Source organism: Bombyx mori, chromosome 24 (assembly GCF_030269925.1).
Source record: "Bombyx mori chromosome 24, ASM3026992v2".
Taxonomy (NCBI): Eukaryota; Metazoa; Arthropoda; class Insecta; order Lepidoptera; family Bombycidae; genus Bombyx; species Bombyx mori.
The window spans coordinates 3,276,171-3,297,013 of NC_085130.1; the positions used below are offsets into that span (position 1 = coordinate 3,276,171).

Sequence of the window (20,843 nt, forward strand, 5' to 3'; positions counted from 1 at the left end):
GTTTTTGAGAAGCACTGCTCTTGTTAGGGTTAGTGTTACCACGACATCAAGTTTGAGTCCCGTGAGCTCACCTACTTGTAAGGGGTACGCTGAAATAGCCTCTCAAGACTTAGGCTTAAAAAAAGCTTAGGTGGGAGAAGAAAACCTGGCATGAACCGCATGTTTTAGACTTCCATCGCTCTCTTAGTATCGCGTGAGCGGAAACTTATTCTCAGAAGTGAATTGAAATGAATCCTGTAAGTCTTTTTAAGAATTCAAACGGCTACCAAACAAAATTTCGTCAAAATTAAATCAGTGGGTGTGAATAGACAACAGACAGACATACCGAGTTATTTACCTAATTAAAATATTACTATGCATATTCATAGAACAAAATATATGTACATTTATTCCGTGTTAATTATTTAATCAAACGAAGATATACTCGTTATTAATGTTAATATAATTAGTTCGATGATTAAATGTTATTTGATTTGAATTTTAAATTTAAGTGTTATTATGTGCTAGCTGATAACACTGACGTCTATGCGCTGACTATCAGGTAACGCCCTGGTAAGTACTTCATAATAAATTCTCACCCATTCAAGTACATCCACTTAGTACTAAAAAGATATATATTAATCACTCTCCCCTTTTTTTTATCGCACTGTATACGTTAATGAGTTCATGTTCATTTAGTCTCAAGTGGCTACCGAAAGCCATCGCAATACAACGTGAATACCGCCATCCAACTTAAGACATAAGGTCGAAATTTATTTATTTTGGAATTGCGATTATATAACCCTTCAAATCGAAAGACATGACAAATAGGCAGAATGGTAACTACCCGTGCAGGATCACACATTTTTTTTTTGCTTAGGTACATGAGTGGACGAGCTCACAGCCCATTTGGTGTTTTTATTTTTATTTTCTTATTTTTTATTGCTTAGATGTGTGGACGAGCTCACAGCCCATCTGGTGTTATGTGGTTACTGGAGCCCATAGACATCCACAACGTAAATGCGCCACCCACCTTGAGATATAAGTTCTAAGGTCTCTGTATAGTTACAACGGCTGCCTCGCTCTTCAAGCCGAAACGCATTACTGCTTCATGGCAGAAATAGGCGGGGTGGTGGAACCTACCCGTGCGGACTCAGAAGAGGTCCTACCACCACTAAAAAAATTTCCCCCCTATTCGCTGGTTAGCCTAAGAGGTTATTTCAACTACGCCCGGACGGCTAGGTGAGCTCATAGGCTCAACCTGCGAGAATTTGCTAACACTGGCCCTAGCAAAATTAGTGCTTCGCTGAATCTACCACCGGATCGGAATCGTGACTCTCTGAGAAAATCCGGCGAGAAACTCAGTAGGTGTTCCTTGTGTTATGGGTATCAGAGACTGATAAATACACTTATATACGTTTAAATATAGACATATATAGATAATACATGTTAGAGGAAGTCTGAAAGTGGCACCTGTGACCAGATCAGCTGAGAAGTGCGCGTTTGGGATGGTATGGACATGTGATGAGACGAAATGAAAATGAGGTTGGTAAGAGAGCGTTAACTATGAATGTGGAAGGATATAGAGGAAGAGGTAGACCTAAGAATAAATGGATGGATTGCGTGAAAGACGATATGGGTAACAGGGGAGTGAGTGAAGAAATTGTATATGATAGAGGAGTATGGAAGGAGAAAACATATTTCGCAGACTCCAGGTGACTGGGAAAAGGGCGGGAGATTGATGATGATGATAGATAATACATAGTAACGCCAAATGTAAACACCTGTCCTTCACACGAATGTTTGCCCGATGTGGGAATCGAACCCACGACCCTTGGCGTCACAGTCAGAGGCGCTAACTAATGCACCACCAAGTCAGTTTACATCAACATATTATTATAATGAAAACCGAATCGTTGAATAAAAATTTAATATCACAAATCTTATGTGAATGCAACATTAAAAACGCAGCTTATAAGCACGAAAGCTCTCCCTCACGAATCGAAGCTCAAATCTTCTAATTGACAGCCGACACAGGAAGCGATGTGGCACTCACATGTGACAGATTAAGTGGATTATCCGAGATATATACGATAAATATATTAAATGCAATTTAAAAAAAAAAACAACTCTGAACAAAGACTAAAAAATAATGTAGACATGCTCTTTTCAGAACTAGTTTTTATTTATTGCTAAGGTCGATGGACGAATTTAGGGCCCACCTGGTGTTAAGTGGTTAACGGAGTCAATGGACATCAACAACGTTAATGCCGTCACCTTGAGCAGTAATGCGTTTCGGTTTGAAGGGTGAGGCTGCCGTTGTAACTATTCTGAGACCCTATAACTCATATCTCATGGTGGGTGGCGACATTTACATTGTACATGTCTATAGGCTCTAGTAACCACTTAACACAAGGTGTGCTGTCATCTCGTCTATCCATCTAAGCAATTAAGAAAAAAAACCCAAGTTTTAGGTCTCAGTTTTTACAGTACAACGGCTGCTTCAGACTTCGAGCCGAAACGGATTACTGCTTCACGGGAGAAATAGGCAGGGCGGTGGTACCTACTACCGCTGGATGCACATACGTGATAACTTAATTAATTCTATTTTTATTCGGATTTTAGGTAGAGTATTTTCATAAGTTATTGCGTTTTGTCCAAATATTTGGTACTTTGGCCCACTGAGTTCCTCGCCGGATCTTCTCAGTGGGTCGCGTTTCCGATCCGGTGGTAGATTCTGCGGAGCACTGCTCTTGCTAGAGCCAGTGTTAGCAACACTCCGGTTTGAGCCCCGTGAGCTCACCTACACGTTAGAGCGAAGCTGATAGACCCTCCCAAGGCTATCAGCATAGGTTGGAAACAAAGTGGTACCAAAATCAAGTATACTTATATACGTTTATTTCAACGGGATTTCAAATTTTTGCCTTTGATGCAGCTTTAATAAGTGCTAATTTATTGTCGTCTTGGTTCGTATTTTGAAGTTTATATTACTGGCTGAAGTCTGACAGAATTTAGCTAATGAAAATTTTGCGTAATTCGATTTATTCAGAAATGTCAATTTTTGACACAGTCATGTCACCAGTAAGTTTAGATTAATAATTTTACAATTATAAACATATTAATTGCCAAATACGCGAGCATTTATACAGCGCCAGTTCTAAATATACATAACACATATATCTGTTGTTTACACTAAAACAAGTTGTAAAATGAAGCCATTCGCAAACGGAAGTTCTTAAAAATCGCTCAACTTTATACAACCATATAAATTGGACGTCGTAAAGCTAGTGTGCGCTTTCGAAAGTTCCGACATAAAGTTCAAGTAGATAATGCTTTTATCGCGCACTTCTCTGGAAGCTATTGCTCCATGATTTTGTTGTATTTGCGCTGGCTTCGTAGCGGTCAAGGCATTAGCTACGAGTCTTCGGCTGCTAAACAAGAAAGGAAGTTTTCATGAAATATTTTCGGCAATTCAAATGTTGTTACTTAGTGGCAATGTATGAATTATTCTGGATTTCATATTTCTTAAGATTACTCATTGTATTTTTACTTCTTTAATTTCAAAATGTTGTCAACTATTGCACTGTCGATTGCAACTATAAGAGAGGTGACATCTGTCATGTACTTATTGTCAATTCGTCAACTGTATTGATGATCATTTTGTTGGTGCAACTGAATAGATAAATAAGTCTGGATTAGGGTTCTGATACTGAGATATTTAGAAACTTTAAGACAAAAGAAAATTGTATGGAAACTATCGATATCTTGTAGCGGATACCCCTAAACTTATATGTTATTTGACTAAGCACAGAAAATAAAAAAAAAAAAAATCATACAAGCCTTTATTTGTTATAGAAAAATTGATTAAATTTTATCAATTTGTGGTTACGGAAAATTTACAAAATCCTTCATTAATAATAAAATATAGGATAGGTAAATATGTTACTGCCATCTACAGGAGCAATGAGAAACTAATCGAAACGAAGCCATCTAGTGGCTGACGCCCGTAAACATTTTTGTTGAGTGCTTGAGTTGCTTATCTATAACTTATTTATGTGTTTTTTTTTTATTTTTTAATCGCCACCTTAACTGGTCCCATGATAAGTTCGTAAAGAACTTGTGTTACAGGTACCAGATAACGGAAATAAATGTAAGATTTTTATTATACACATACATCAATTTAATATACATCCATAACCCTGGAAAAGACATTTATATTTAACATACAAATATCTTCCTTTGGCGGGATTCGAACGCGCGACCCCCTTGTGTAGTGACCATGTCACTTACCACTACACCAGACGGTCGTAACTACCCTATTCTAATGCGGTAAATAAATGAGTAAATAATAAACACGTGCATTTTCGAAATATCGAGCTAGGTACGGGCAGCAGTGCACGTGTAGCCGTCTGTGGAGATAAACCCACATGTTGTGCACGTTTCGCTATGAACTTACCTAATCCCAATGTTATCACACAGTCACGGCGGTGTATTCGGAGATCAAAGCGGCCGCGCTCCGCAATTGTCCGGTTATGAAAGCTTGCTTTATATGGTAGCTTTATAAGCTTAGCGTTGAAGCTCATGGACTTATCATCAGTTGAGTTTAGAGGCTGATCCGAGAAGTGAAATATTGTTCAATTAGAAGTTTTGAGGAAGGATTTGGGTTTTTTTTTCTTTGCATTTTCATGAAGGACTGTGCAATGTGTTTTTCTAGAGGAATAACTTTATGCCTGCCCTTTTTCTAGTAGTTTCGAAGAGCTATTTTGGCAGGGCAAGCAAGGTCACTGGGCTTAGTGTCAGAGACTTTGCTAGTGTCTCAAGATGGGTATTGGCATATAGGTTTTTGATGTCCATGGGCTCCTGTAACCATCTAACACCCGAAGGCTATGAGATCGTCAACTAATATTTTTTTCTTTTTTTATTGCTTAGATGGGTGGACGAGCTCACAGCCCACCTGGTGTTAAGTGGCTACTGGAGCCCATACCCCCAGGACATCTACAACGCAGATATAAATTCTAAGGTCTCAGTATAGTGACAACGGCTGCCCCGTCTTTCAAACCGAAACGCATTACGGCTTCACGGCAGAAATAGGCAGGGTGGTGGTACCTACCCGTGCGGACTCACAAGAGGTCCTACCACCAGTAATCACATCTAGCTATTGTAAAAAAATCTGCATTAGCCCTAGTAGCCAAGAGCAGTACTTTTCTGAGTCTACCACTGGATCGGAATCGCGAAACGCTGAGAGGATCCGCCGAGAAACTTAGTGATTTATGTCCGTATGTACCTATTTATACTATACAAGAATTCTAAAATAATTTTCTTGTCATTAAATATCAAATTTACGTAATCAATCAGGGAGTTCAGTGAAAAATATATTAATGATTATTAATATTAATTTTATGATCATTAGCGTTGCAGCATCAGTGGAGATCTTTTAAGAGTCCGAGATCATTGATACATCAAACGAGTTATACCGGCGGGTACACCTGTCTGAGTACGGAGTGAACAAACTACGAAGAAACTGGTTGCAGTTTTTTTTTATATATATATATTTAAAGAAAAACATTTAAAAAAAATCGGAGAGTCTTCATTTTATAACGGCCGACTGGTGTAGTGGTCAGTGACATGGTCACTACACAAGGGGGTCGCGGGTTCGAATCCCGGCGAAGGGAAGATATTTGTATGATAAATATAAATGTCTTTTCCAGGGTTATGGATGTATATTAAATATATGTATGTGTATAATAAAAATCTTATATTTATTTCCGTTATCTGGTACCTTTAACACAAGTTCTTTACGAACTTATCACGGGACCAGTTAACGTGGCGTGACTGTTAGTAAATATTTATTTATTTATTTATTATATGTCTTTTAAATTTCCGGTTCAGGCATTTGAGCAGACGATCCGTCTGATGGTAAGTAGTCACCGTCGGCGGTCTACTGCTGATTAAATCTGATTCTTTGCTTCACAGAATCTACTACCGGATCGAAATCGCGACCCACTGAGGGTAAGTGTAATGTGTACGCAAATTTTCTAGTTAAAATATAACGTCACATACAAACCAACGTACATACATACCGAGCTAACAAAAGCTTGCTAATAGAAAAAAAAATAACAAAATCTTTCTATCGACGTAAAATGACACAGTTTGACAGCGCCGGTGTTGCTTGACAAAGGACATATCCGCCGTCAACGCCAGAACGATTTTAAGCCTTATGAGAATGCCGATTATAAAGCTAGTTTTTACGGTTCCTCGAAGTCTTTTATGTTTACAGTTGCTCGGCTTTAGTAGCAAAATGTTACGTTGAGTTATCGGGACTCGTTGACACGAAAAAAGAATAGTCTATTTTTGGTTTAGCTGCGGACTTATACTATTATTTTTATTATAAACACATAATGTACTCAAACTCTTAGTTCTTAAGTTCTAAATCATTGTTACTATATATCATACTTATTTCCTTATGTTACTAAATCATAATTTGTATACCTACTGTTTACATCAAATTTTGATTAGTAATTAGAACATTAGTAATATGTATTCGTTTCACATTAGTAATATCCTCTCATTTACTATTTGTTTAGTAAATACTATTCATGTGTAAGTTCTCTTTCTCCTAGAAACTGAGGAGTTCGACATCAATCTTCAAGTTGTAATATCTAAATGTATGTAATGTTTTAAAAGAATGGTGAAGGAACACTACTTATCTTCTTAGTGCTGTTTGTTTGCATCATCATTTATTATTTCCATACTGTTGATGTATTATGTGTATGTAAGTATATTAGTATGTATTGTATGTAAGTATGTATATTGGTATATAATTGGTATATAAATATTGGTATATATTTCATATTATATGTAAAAAATGGTATATATTTTGTTTATTGTATGTATATATTTTCTATAATGTATTATCTATAGTACACCGCAACATACCTGCTATATTTTTTTACATTTTCCATAATTTCTATAAATTAAACGGTTGTCTGGAAGAGATCGCTTTTAGCGATAAGACCGCCTATTGTACAAATGTGTCTGCTTTTTTTGATTGTTTTTTGAATGTAAATTGTGTTTTGGTGTGCAATAAAGTGTATTATATAACATCGTGCAATAAAAATCAAACCCGCAAAATTATAATTTGCGTAATTACTGGTGGTAGGACCTCTTGTGAGTCCGCACGGGTAGGTACCACCCGCCCCGCCTGTTTCTGCCGTGAAGCAGTAATGCGTTTCGGTTTGAAGGGTGGGGCAGCCGTTGTGACTATACTGAGACCTTAGAACTATATCTCAAGGTGTGTGGCGCATTTACGTTGTAGATGTCTATGGGCTCCAGTAACCACTTAACACCAGGTGGGCTGTGAGCTCGTCCACCCATCTAAGCAATAAAAAAAAAAAAAAATTTAAAGTATATTAGTATGTATTGTATGTAAGTATGTATATTGGTATATAATTGTTATATAAATATTGGTATATATTTCATATTATATGTAAATGGTATATATTTTGTTTATTGTATGTATATATTGTCTATAATGTATTATCTATAGTACACTGCAACATACCTGCTATATTTTTTTATATTTTCCAGAATTTCTATAAATTAAACGGCTGTCTGGAAGAGATCGCTTTTAGCGATAAGACCGCCTATTGTACAAATGTGTCTGCTTTTTTTGATTGTTTTTTGAATGTAAATTGTGTTTTGGTGTGCAATAAAGTGTATTCTCTCTCTCTCTCTCTCTCTCTCTCTAAAACACTACATATTATAATATATTCATGAACAGACATATAAATTCTATTAACGAGAAGGAATCTTGTATTACTATGATATGCCCATTTTTACGTTACTACCTGTCTATTTTCATGTTTACCGACAGAAGCCTTCTTCGTATCCTATTTCAAGTTAATCCAATAAGCCACGTGCGAAGGAAGAGGTTACGAACTAAAAAAAAACAATCATCTTATATTATATCGAGAGGTAAAAGGTTATGTGGTGGTTTATTGTGTGGAGGTTTACTGGTGGTAGGACCTCTTGTGAGTACGCGCGGGTAGGTACCACCGCCCCGCCTATTTCCGCCGTGAAGCAGTAATGCGTTTCGGTCTGAAGGGTAGGGCAGCCGTTGTAACTATACTGAGATCTTAGAGCTTGTATCTCAAGGTGGGTGGCGCATTTACGTTGTAGATGTCTATGGGCTCCAGTAACCACTTAACACCAGGTGGGCTGTGAGCTCGTTCGCCCACCTAAGCAATAAAAAAAAAAAAGTGGTGGTGACGCAGGTGAGCGTCACCTTAAACGTGAGCTGATGAGCTGAAAGGGAGCATATGAACTCTGCGGAGAATGAGCGGACACGAAAGGGTAGGTAGGAAAACGGGACTTACTTGGAGGCTGATGCTTGGAGGATGACTATCACGGTCGTAGTGGTGTTTCTCTGCGATGGGTGGCACATACACCTTTTCACCGGTTCACACTATACCTTTTACTTAGTATCGAAAGGCGCGCGCGCACAATTTACTCAATATCGAACGAGCGTATATCCGCGTGCCGTCATGTACCGCACTGTTATGAGAGGTGCGGGGTGCGTACGGGCGACGGCACCCGAGTTGAGCCGAACATTTACAAACGTCGCGCTGTCGCGCGAACATCCTGGGGCGGCCGGGGCTGAACTTCTTCATGTGCTGAATCCAGCGGCAACCTGGCTAACTTGAACACAGGTCTCCGCAGACTTCCATGCTTCGTATCCAAATCCACGACTCTGATCACTCCATCCTTGCCGGGTAACGTGCGGATAATCCTTCCAAGTTTCCATTGCAGCGGGGGCTGATTGTCCTCTTTGATGAGGACGAGCTCTCCAACTTGAGGAGGTGAGGATGTGGAAAGCCATTTGGAGCGGGTTTGGAGGGTATGGAGATAGGATTTGGTCCACAGAGTCCAAAAACGCTGAGAGAGAGCTTGGATGAGCTGAAAACGCTTAAGAGCTGATAATGGCCTATCATCAAAAGATGGCTCAGGAAGAGCGGTGAGTGGACGGCCAATAAGAAAGTGGCCAGCTGTTAGTGGCTCAAAATCGGAGGGATCTGACGAAAGTGGACAGAGAGGTCTGGAATTAAGTACTGCCTCGACTCGAGTTAAAAGTGTGGAAAATTCTTCAAACGTGAGGTGCTGTTCACCTATAACATGATAAAGTAACTTCTTAGTGCTCTTGACCGCAATTTCATGAAGGCCCCCGAACCAGGGTCCCGTGGGCGGTTGGAGCAGCCAAGTTATGTGCTGATTAGCGAGCCTATGCGTGATTGTGTCATTATTTTGCGCGAGAAAATCTTGTACCTCAATGAGATGATTCTTAGCTCCTACATAATTTGTGCCACAGTCAGAACGGATAAGAGTAGGAGTACCGCGACGCGATACAAACCGTTGCATTGCAGCAAGAAACGCTTCAGTGCTGAGTGACGAAACGAGTTCCAAGTGAACCGCCTTAGTAGATAAGCAAACAAAGATACAAAAGTATGCCTTCATGAGTTTGGCGTTACGTAAAGTACTAGATTTAATGAGAAACGGGCCAGCAAAATCTGTAGAGACCTGACTACATACTGGCTGAGGTGTGACCCTGTCTGCGGGCAAATCAGCCATCAACGGAGCTCTGGCCTGAGCGCGATATCGGAAACATCTAATGCATTTGTACACGCGATGCCTGATGACACGACGTGCTGAGAGTATCCAGAACTGCTGACGGAGGATAGCGTGTAATGTGTCAGCCCCAGGATGACAGTTTATTCTGTGATAGTGGTCTATGATGAGATCAACTAGTGGGCTAGAGCTGGGCAGAACGAGAGGATGCTGAGCATCGTATCTTATTGGCGCATGAGTGAGGCGACCACCAACTCTCAAGAGATCATCTTTCATCAAGGGTGAAAGACGCTGAAGTCGAACGGTACAAATCTTGCCTGCCTGAAGACGGTAAATATCTTCCGCAAACTCATTGTGTTGAACAGAGCGAACCCAGAATAACAGAGCATCTCTACGTTCTCCAACTGTCAAGGGACCAGAGCACCTATCAGTTGAGTTGTGTCTACAATTGAAAATAAAGCGTTTTATGCAAGCTGTCACTCCAACGAGCTTGTCGAGAGAACTGAATCGAGTAAGCAAGTCAAGGTCGAGGTCAGGAACTGCTATATGAGCTGGTACTTTCTTGGGCTTCAGACCTGGTAGCGCATGGTGGCCTAGAGCAGGAGGCATTTTGGGCCAGGTGTCAGGAGGCTCCTTCAGCCAGCTAGGAGACCACCAAAGATCATGAGCTGATAGTGACTGGGCAGACATTCCCCTGCTCGCACAGTCTGCAGGGTTCAGGTTTGTAGGAACATGTTTCCATGTGGAGGTGATTGGATTGGATGTTATCTTGGCAACCCTGTTGGCTTCAAAGACCTGAAGTCTATGAGGAGGTGTGTTTAGCCATGCTAGGACAATGGTACTGTCTGACCAGCATATGTGTTGCTTTATGGTAATATGGGACAACAATTGAGTCGAGACACGTATCATAAGCTGTGTTAAGAGACTTGCAGCAGATAACTCCATCTTGGGGATGGTAAGACGATTTTTTTTTTTTTTTTTTTTTTATTGCCTTTGTAGGCAGACGGGCATACGGCCCACCTGATGGTGAGTGGTTACCGTCGCCCATGGACTTCAGCAATGCCAGGGGCAGAGAACCTTAACGGGTGCGACTCGTGATTTAGCAATTACGAGGTATACGTTGACACATCTGTGCTCATCGAGTTCATGGAGATAAATAACGGCAGCAAAACCTGCCTCTGAGGCGTCTGCGAACCCGTGAAGCGTGTAAGTAGACTTAAGTTTGTTTGTACAAATAAGGCGAGGCAAGCGAAGGGTTGACAATTGGGGCAGATCTTGTGATATGCGATTCCATTCTGTCTGCACTTCAACAGGGGTGTGTTCGTCCCATTCTAACTTCAGAAGCCACAGCTTCTGTAGGAGAAGCTTTGCGCGGAAGATAACAGGAGTAACCCAACCGTTAGGGTCATAAAGAGAGGCGACTGTGCTGAGGATTGAGCGTTTGGTAATTTGTTTTATTGAGGGGAGAGAAATACGATAAGTTAACTCATCCGATTGAGGAATCCACTGTATACCTAATACTTTTATGGAGTTGGAGTCTGGGCTAATGACAAAGTTCTTGGGCATGTCACACTGATCATCGGGAAATCTTTCGAGAAGCTGAGGGCAGTTTGAGGTCCATTTACTGAGCTGAAAACCACCTAAGGCTAGTAAGTTAATCAAGTCGTTTTGGAGAGCTTGAGCCTTTACTACAGAATCGTGACCAGTGAGAATATCATCGACGAATATGGACTTGCGCAGCACTTGAGCAGCTGCAGGATAGCGATGACCTTCATCATCCGCTAATTGGATTAAAGTGCGTATAGCATGATATGGGCTTGATCTTAACCCGTATGTAACAGTGTTTAAGGCATATGTAAGCAGGGGCTGATCTGGCGAAGAGCGCCAGAGAATGAGCTGGTAACGCCTCTGATCGGGATGTATGAGTATGTTTCTGAACATCATACAAATGTCAGTGCTGAAAACTACAGGATGAGTTCTAAACGACAAGATAATATCGACGATGTCCTGTTGAAGAGCTGGACCAGTGTGTAAACAGTCATTTAGGCTGACGCCATTTGAGCTTTTACAGCTACCATCAAAAACAGTGCGTAGCTTGTCTGATCCCGACTTGAAGATGCCATGATGAGGGATATAGAAGTGAGGCTTATGAGCAAAAGTACTCGGGTGGCATGGGGACATGTGACCCAGCTTCTGATAATCTGCCATGAAGTCAATGTATTTCACACGGAGATATGGGTCAGCTTGTAACTTCTTTTCAAGATTAAGAAACCTACGCAATGCTATGGCATGGGTACTTCCTAGCTCGGGCATATTATGTAAAAAGGGTAAAGTTACCGTATATTGACCTGAGGGTTTACGAGTAGTGGTAGTGCGGAATATTTCTTCACACTGATCTTGCAAAGGGGTAGTTTCAACATGAAGTTGGGGCTCTTCAGATTCCCAGAACTTCTCAAGGCTCTTGCGAATGTCATGTGTAGATACCTCGAGTTCTGGTTGTGCGCTGACAATGTGAGCCGATTCAGTTTTGCTTACAGGAGCAGTATACAAATCGTGTATGGGTCCTAACAATGTAAAATCAAATATCGTGCCGAAGGCTATTGGCCTGCCGGGCCCCAACGAGACTTTAGTCCCATCTAAAACCTGTCCGAGGATATCCGAGCCTAACAACAGATCAATTGGAGCTGGTGTATGGTATCTTTGATCAGCTAAGGGGATCGTTGACTGGTCTACCATATGTGATATATCCTGTACCTTCCCTAGAGGCAGATAACCAGTAACATGCTTTAAAATATGAGCTGTAGCCGTTATCGTAGGTGTTTCGCTATGAGTGGGTCGACATACAATTTTTATTGATGCCTTGGAGTACTGTGTGTGCTGATTTCCCACTCCCGAAATTTGTAATGAAGTATTCTTTAGTGGTAGTTGTAAAGTTCGAGCCATGCGCTGAGTAATTAATGTTACCATACTGCCACAATCCAATAAGGCTCGTGCTCTTTGAAATTGACCATGAACATCTGCTATTTCTAAGGTGACAGTAGGCAATAATATGGGTGTATTAGGGTTGTGGTTTTCATGTTGTGCTGAAGTTATGGTTTGTGTTGATACCGTGGGACGAGTGTGTGTTGTATGGGTGTGCATGAGCTGAGCGTATTTCTCTTCCTGGTCGTGTTCTGTGATGGTAGATAGTCATTTGTTCCGGCGTGGTGATCGAGATTGATGTAGCGAAGAACCATGAGTTTGATACTCTTGGGGTGAGACTGGCCTATCTGCCTCTTTATACAACCAGGGCGCGGTGGCCGCACGTTGTCTTTCCGCCGCCAATGCTCTGGCGAGGGCGTCTCTTTCTGCTTTCAGAGCCGTCACGTCATCTCTTGCCGTGCTCTGTGTTGCCACTTGTGGTGTGTGTGATGGGCTCGGCGTATGCGAGGTCGCATGTGACGAGCGTGCCCGAGGACAATGAGTAGGGCGCTGCCTAGGCTGCTCCCGTAAATTCAGGGGAAGGAGATGTGCAGATGACTGTGTTGGAGACGATGCGCCATGGCGGTGAAGTGAGGTGTGATGATTAGCACTTCCACATTCCTTACACACACCCGTGGTTTTGCACTCGTTTTCATAGTGCGGTCCTAGACAGCGTTGACAACGCTCGCGGGCTCTAATAAAGTCCCATCTACCCTGTATCGGCTGATCATTGTAGCGAGTACACGTAATTAGTTTGTGCCCTTTTGTATTGCAATATGGACAATATAAGTTATTATTTTGGGAGAGCTGAGTAGGATGAGCTGAGTTAATTTGCCATGGTGGGGCAGTAGTTCGGGGTAGATACTCTGGGCGGGAATTATTTGGGGTAAAGGGCCGACGCTGTTGATATTGTGTTTGTCGTGAAACTTGAAGGGGCTGAGAAGTGGGAGACTGCCTACGAGAAAAACCAGACTTTTGAGAAGGTTGATTGTATTGGGAGTATGTTGTATTAGACCATTCGGTCTCATTACAGCGCGCGTGTTCTTCTAAAAAAGAGATTAAATTTTTTAAAGTGGGTAAAGACTGACGCGACCCATGTCTACGTTCGAAGAGAGTGCGGAGCTCACCTTTGAGTTTTCGCACCACTATCGAGACAAAGATATAATCGCAGTCTTTCATGGGCAGATCTAGATTACTAAGGGCTGATTGCGCGGAAATCAAAGGTGTCAAAAAGAGTGTGCGGATATTAGAGCGTGAATGTATATTTGGGAGGCTCATTATGATGTCCACAAACCTATCAATCAGCACGCGGCGATTCTCGTAGCGCCTGGTTAAAATGTCCAAGGCAACGGAGAAATTCTCATTAGTAATTTTGAGATGAGACACCATACCAAGCGCTTCGCCCGATAGGCATGAAAACAAATAATGGAGTTTGACAGAATCTGACAGAGTGAGCATATCATCCGTGAGACTTTTAAAAATTGTGATAAATGAAGGCCAATCTTCGACCTTTGAGCTGAACTTGGGGAGGGCAATTTTAGGCAGAACAGTCGTCAGCGTACTAGAAGTTGAGGGTTGAGAGCTGGGTGAGGAAGCAGGCTTCGAGTTTATTTTTTCCCATGCTACTAAGATGTCATGGTAGTCAGCAATCGAGGTCTCATAATTTTTTGTGTACATTTTTTCCTGCTCCTCTGAGAGATCCTCGTCATCGAGGATCTCATAATATACATCTTCTAGTTTAGATTTATTGGTATCCAATCTAGGCAAGCGAGCAGACAAATCGGCCAGGTCATATTTTATTCTGTCCCCAGCCAGTATGGACAAGGCAATTTCCTTTAATAATGTTATGAATTTTGTTGCTTCTCGAAAAATAGCTGCCTGTGATTTCGACGGCATTGATAACAATATATGGACTTAACTAAACAAAGATGAAGAGAAAAAAAAAGACAAGAAAAAAAGTGTGTTCTAAAAAAAAAATTATAATAAAAAGGCAAAATGGGGCACCCTGTATACTGAACCTACCCTGTGTAATGATAATGTAAATGAAAACAATTTTTTTTTTTCAAAAACCTTTTGACCTACTGTTCTACACCGAACTATGGCAAAAATCAAAGTTACAGTTGATTTACTGTTGTGAACTGTACTGTGGCGCGCAAGCACCTAAATATCGTAGGAATTGTAAGTACCTACAAGTATGTAATTACAATAAAAGTTAAAGTATAATGAAATGACACAAATCACGATACGCTTTGACAACAAATTTAATGAAAAAAATCATCAATGTTCCACACTTTTAAAAACCAAACTAATGTACTAATGAGGTCTATATGATTAGAAATATATTTAGATAGGTATATATAATATTCATTCGATGAGCCGAGACGATAAGTCCCTACTTGTTTACGTTCTTCGTTTTAAGTTTTAATAATAACTTTTTATTGTTGTGGGTAAAATGGAATGAAGTGATTGTATAATGGGCAGACAATTTATATACTTTTGCCGTGTTAGTAATTATTATAAACAACGAAATGAAGATATTATTATAGTAAATAAGTTTTAGAGTTAAATAATGGGCTGATTATAACCGATTGAAACCTACAAAAGGGCCAATTTTTTTTTTTTGAGCCGTTTGTATATCAAAATTTGGGTGGGTCTATGGAGGGCAATGGATTGTATCCAAAGGATTTAAGGTTCAAATCTCGAAGGACCAGAAAATGGTGACGCAGGTGAGCGTCACCTTAAACGTGAGCTGATGAGCTGAAAGGGAGCATATGAACTCTGCGGAGAATGAGCGGACACGAAAGGGTAGGTAGGAAAACGGGACTTACTTGGAGGCTGATGCTGGCACTATCACGGTCGTAGTGGTGTTTCTCTGCGATTGGTGGCACATACACCTTTTCACCGGTTCACACTATACCCCTCACTTAGTATCGAAAGGCGCGCGCGCACAATTTACTCAATATCGAACGAGCGTATCTCCGCGTGCCGTCATGTACCGCACTGTTGTGAGAAGTGCGGGGTGCGTACGGGCGACGGCACCCGAGTTGAGCCGAACATTTACAAACGTCGCGCTGTCGCGCGAACAAGTGGTTTAAGTGACATTTCGCTTGATACGCGACATTTATCTTTTTAATTAAAGGCCCGTTTTATTTGGTATTCACATCAACAGTTCGATGTTTTTAATTGAACTTCAATTAAGTTTACTTCAAGCAAACACCTGAAGTATTGTCTTTGTTATGATATTTCGTCCCAAAATTTTAAACTTTAAATGGCTCTCCTGTAAAATTGCAAAATGGCGCTCGAACCAAATATTTTTTGACGTGACAACGTCTTATAATTCGATGGAGAAGGCTGCACGCATGAAAAAGCATGACTCATGAGGCGTTCCATTTAAGGCTTGAAGTGCAAGCGAGAGCTCGCAACGAGCGACAAAGAGGCACAATCGGCCTCCGCGTTCGGCAGCGTTCGACATCTGTCTCTCTCCTACTTGAGAGAGCGATGCATCCGCGTGGACAGCTGCTATACAATAATACATTTACATGTTTTCGTCAAGTATGAAGTTCAGTGAAAAGTGAATGTGGTGTCAATTGTTTATAGCAACGATAATTGCGATAACTGAAAAATGAAACCATTCCATCAGTATTTTCTTATGACATTGTCACGTTCAACTATCGTCAGTAAACCGACTTTACAGAGCAACTGATTTTTTATAATTTTTTTAGATACTCACGAGTATATAGGGGTTTTGTGTCCCTGCTTGTACCAGATGACCAAGCCCATCATGTCGTCGGGGAGGGTGGGCGTGACATCACAGGGCAGCTCTACATTTCCCCCCGTCGGCGCGTGGAGGGACTCTATCGCGGCTGAAACAAAAGATATGGAAATGAAACCAAACTTCACAAAGGAATATCAATTCATGGTAAAATATTTGTTCGCCGCCCGGATATTTTAGGTTTTATTGGGGACGGACTCGCTGATAGATTATTATTGACCCGGATAAACCTGATGGCTGAGCTCATGGACTCGTCCATCAGTTCTAGCTAAGCGGCAAGTTCTTGGGAAGAAACGTGATTCTTCAATCTCAAAAAAGGTAAAACAAAAAACGCTTTTATAGAAAATGCCAATAAAAAATAGAAAATAAATCTTAATAAATTTGAATTAAAAATAGAGTAAGAAAAAATAATTTTATTGTAAAAAAAACGTGCTTTTCTATAAAAGCGTATTTTTTTAGATTTTTTAACCTATTATTTATTTATTGCTTAAATAGGTCGACGAGCTGGCAGCCCACCTGGTGCTAAGTGGTTACTGGAGCCCATAGACATCTACAACGTAAATGCGCCACCCACCTCGAGATATAAGTTTTAAGGTCTCAGTATAGTTACAACGGCTGCCCTGCCCTTCAAACCGAAACGCATTACTGCTTCACGGCAGAAATAGGCGGGATGGTGGCACCCACCCGCGCGGCCTCACAAGAGGTCCTACCACCAGTAAATAATACTAACAGCGATTTCTACTTGAAACTCAGACCACGTATTTCGATGACAGCTTGAAGTGTTCCACATTCGTTAGGATTGTCACATACGACGGAGGCATTGAACTGGACGAGACTTTTGATTTGATGTACCTGACATGACTTCAGAAGGTGTGTTAAGAATAACGTACTATGGATAAATAAATAAAACCTAAAATAAAATCTGAAATGAAACCTAGTTTATGATCGTGCAGTGAATAAATAATAGTTTTAAAAAAATACGCTTTTATAGAGAATCCAACTAAAAATAGAAAATAAATTTGAATTAAAAATAGTGCAAGAAAAAATGATTTTATTGTAAAAAGAGCGTAGGGTGCATGGTATCAGTAGTTGTAAATATTTTATGAACAGATATGAGTAGAAGGGTTATTTTGATAATGTCCTGAAAAGCACCCCACGCTTTTTTACAATAAAATCATTTTCTCTTACACTATTTTTAATTCAAATTTATTAACACTTATATTTTATTTTTTAGTTGGATTTTATATAAAAGCGTATTTTTTTTGTTTTTTTAAATTACTGTTTAATTTTCATTTTTTAGTTGAATTTCTATTTTTTCAATTTTTTTTAAATATTGAATTGTCATCGGTCCTTAATAAGTATACCAAATTTCGAGTTAATCCGACGTTTTGCTCGTCAAAATCATGTTCAAAGATTCCGTTACAAACATACATACATACGTCTGAAGCTAATAAAAGCGTATCAAAATACGGAGATTCTAATACCTTATTAATTCGTCCAATTATGATCACTGTCGTTGATGACTAACGTCATGTTGGATCCTCCCGATTTACTAACGGTGCTTTTAGGTATCCCAAGCACAGTGCGAGTGTCAATATAGACTGTCCCGCACTTTTGAACATTGGCGTCATTGTGCAAGATGACGCACTCTCTGTCTTTAACTTGGAAATTGAAATAAAAATTTATTGGAACAGTTTGCAAACGCTAATTGTTTAATACTAGGTAATCAGACGAAGTGTGGACGGAAGAAGACCACGAGGTAGAGACTCGACACGTTGGATTGACCAGATCCGCTCTACCCTCGACACCACAGTTCACGATGCTCTGCACTCGGCGGCAGATAGAGGCAAACGGCGTGGAATGATACGAAATAAACTCTTGTTGCGAGGAGGTGGGCACGACCCTCAGTATTGAGGAAACCGAAGCAAGAAGAAGAAGAAAGGTAATCAGATTATTAGTTGGCTTTTAAAATTACATAATTTAATCAAACAGAACGCCGATGAAGAATTTCAGTCTCAAAAGGGCGGTTTCTGCGCTGTGACGTCACAAGCCGTGAGATCGTTTACCGGCCCATTCAGAAAAAGCCTAAGGCCGTTTAAGCTATCCTAGCGCTTATAATACGAATCCATCAGACCACGAACCATGTAGTTTAGAAACTATATTTCAATTTAATTATTTCGCTTCAAGCTAATATTTTTTATAAATAATACTCGTATAGTTGTCGTGGCCTAAAGGATAAGACGGTGCATTCGTGTTGAGCGATGCAACGGTGTTCGAATCCCGCAGGCGGGTACCAATTTTTCTAATGAAATACGTAATTAACAAGTGTTTACGATTGACTTCCACGGTGAAGGAATAACATCGTGTAATAAAAATCAAACCCACAAAATTTTAATTTGCGTAATTACTAATGGTAGGACCTCTTGTGAGTCGGCACGGGTAGGTACCACCACCCCACCTATTTCTGCCGTGAAGCAGTAATGCGTTTCGGTTTGAAGTGTGGCGTAGCCGTTGTAACTATACTGAGTCCTTAGAACTTACATCTCATGGTGGGTGACGCATTTACGTTGTAGAAATCTATGGGCTCCAGTAACCACTTAACACAAGGTGGGCTGTGAGCTCCTCCACCCATCTAAGCAATAAAAATAATAATTATATATTATCTTTCGTTTTGAGGCTGGTTAAATTATTATTTACTTAATACGCGAATATGAGAATCTTACATAACAATTATACGTTGGGAATGAAAGAGAGAGATATTTTTTTTATGAATACGAGTTCCAAGTATTTCCTTCACATTTATTATTCGGAACGAAAGGATCTTTTTGACGAAAGAAATTAGAACTTTTATGTAACAGCATTGAAAGTCATCGAAACTTTTTTTCAAAGAGATCTCTTTTGAGGCGATTCCGTAATCTTGATACTTGATGAAAATGCTTTCGGGGGTTCTTTCCTGTGTTTTGTACACGAGTAAGCAATTCGTCAAGTGGTTAGTGTTGTTTTAAATAGGATTGTGGGTAGGGTGTTATTCTGGCGCGATGTTCTGGAACTTCTCGACAGGAGGGTGTAAATGAGAGACTGTGGTCAAGCCACGCTTTCTATGGACATGGACAATGTGGGCCATTAATCATGAGGTCGTCAGCGTGTCTGTACCTAATCAGTAACCTTGAGGGGTTATTCCAGCTATTAACGGTTTGATAGGCGAGCTCACGAAAATCACTCTGGTAGATATGGAATTAGCCCTAGCAAGAGCTGAATCTACCACCGAACCGGAATCACGATCTACTGAGAAAATCCGGCAAGACTTTTTTTTAAATTGCCCTTGTAGACAGACGATGGCCCACCTGATGGTGAGTGGTTACTGTCGCCCATGGACTTCAGCAATGCCAGGGGCAGAGCCAAGCCGCTGCCTACCGAAAAGATACCCAGTAGGCCTGTTTATATAGCAGTGAAGCTAATAAAAGCCTGCTAAAAGTGATCTACGCGTCAAATGATAAACTGCCGACCATAATTTTAGAAATAGCTCAAATTGAGGCCCAGAACGAGCGATGATGGAACTACAGTGTACTGCGTCAATTTGCATGGCAATCGACCAATCAGACCTCAGGCGAACTACCGATATTTCATTCGCTTAATATCTAGTATCCCGAAAGGATAGCCATGCTTAAAAAAAAAAGAAATATAAAGGCCATGTTTTACTGGTGATAGGACGTCTTGTAAATCCGCACGGGTAGGTAACCCTGCCTATTTCTGTCGTGAAGCAGTAATGCGTTTCGGTTTGAAGGGCGGGGCGGCAGCCGTCGTACTGTTAAAGTGAGACCTTATTAACTCATGTCTCGAGGTGGGTGGCGGCATTTACGTTGTAGATGTCTATTGGCTCCGGAAACTACTTAACACCAGGTGGGCCGTGAGCTCGTTGATCCATCTATTCCATAAATAAAAAAAAATCTCGAAATTCCATCCTTGCCCGTCCATTAAAATTGTTTTAATTTGTTATAATCTATTTAAGCTAAATAAAAGTTTCATCTCAGATAAAGACTTTGAAGAAATGCATTTTGGGACGTTCCAAAGAATGTAGATGGCAAACAAATTATGTAAAAGTGTTAAAGTGGTTACGGGGATCTATAGAAACTAGAGGTCCCGCAGTAGTCGAAATTCGACTATAATTAATTGGAATTGTAAGTTTGTACACTATTATGATTGTATTTTATACTTCTATAATCACAAATTTCGCCAAGGCTACACTATAAAAAATATTAACAAAGACAAACAATATTTAATCTATTCTCAATTTGACAACAGACGTCAAGAACAAAAGTTTGACAATAAATAGTATGCATGCGTGTGTGCGTCAAATACATGGTATGTAGTGTGTGTAATGTTTTCTTTATTGATTTAATGTATCTTTTATGCATTATTTAAAAAAAATATTAGCATTGTGCACTTCTTCTCTGTATTCTCTATAAGTGTGGAAAATTTCATACTCGACATGATGATACATGGGTGGACG

The 20,843-nt window shown here is 40.4% G+C and overlaps 1 protein-coding gene across 1 annotated transcript in view; it reads right to left on the bottom strand.

Moving 5' to 3' along the window:
* The window catches only part of LOC105842638 (nephrin), a 435,127-nt gene that overhangs the window by 55,436 nt on the left and 358,848 nt on the right, over positions 1-20,843 (bottom strand). Inside the window, exon 3 of the mRNA XM_038020059.2 lies at positions 16,292-16,424. Within this exon, the coding sequence (XP_037875987.1) occupies positions 16,292-16,424 (133 nt within the window). The remainder of the gene's footprint in view (positions 1-16,291; positions 16,425-20,843) is intronic.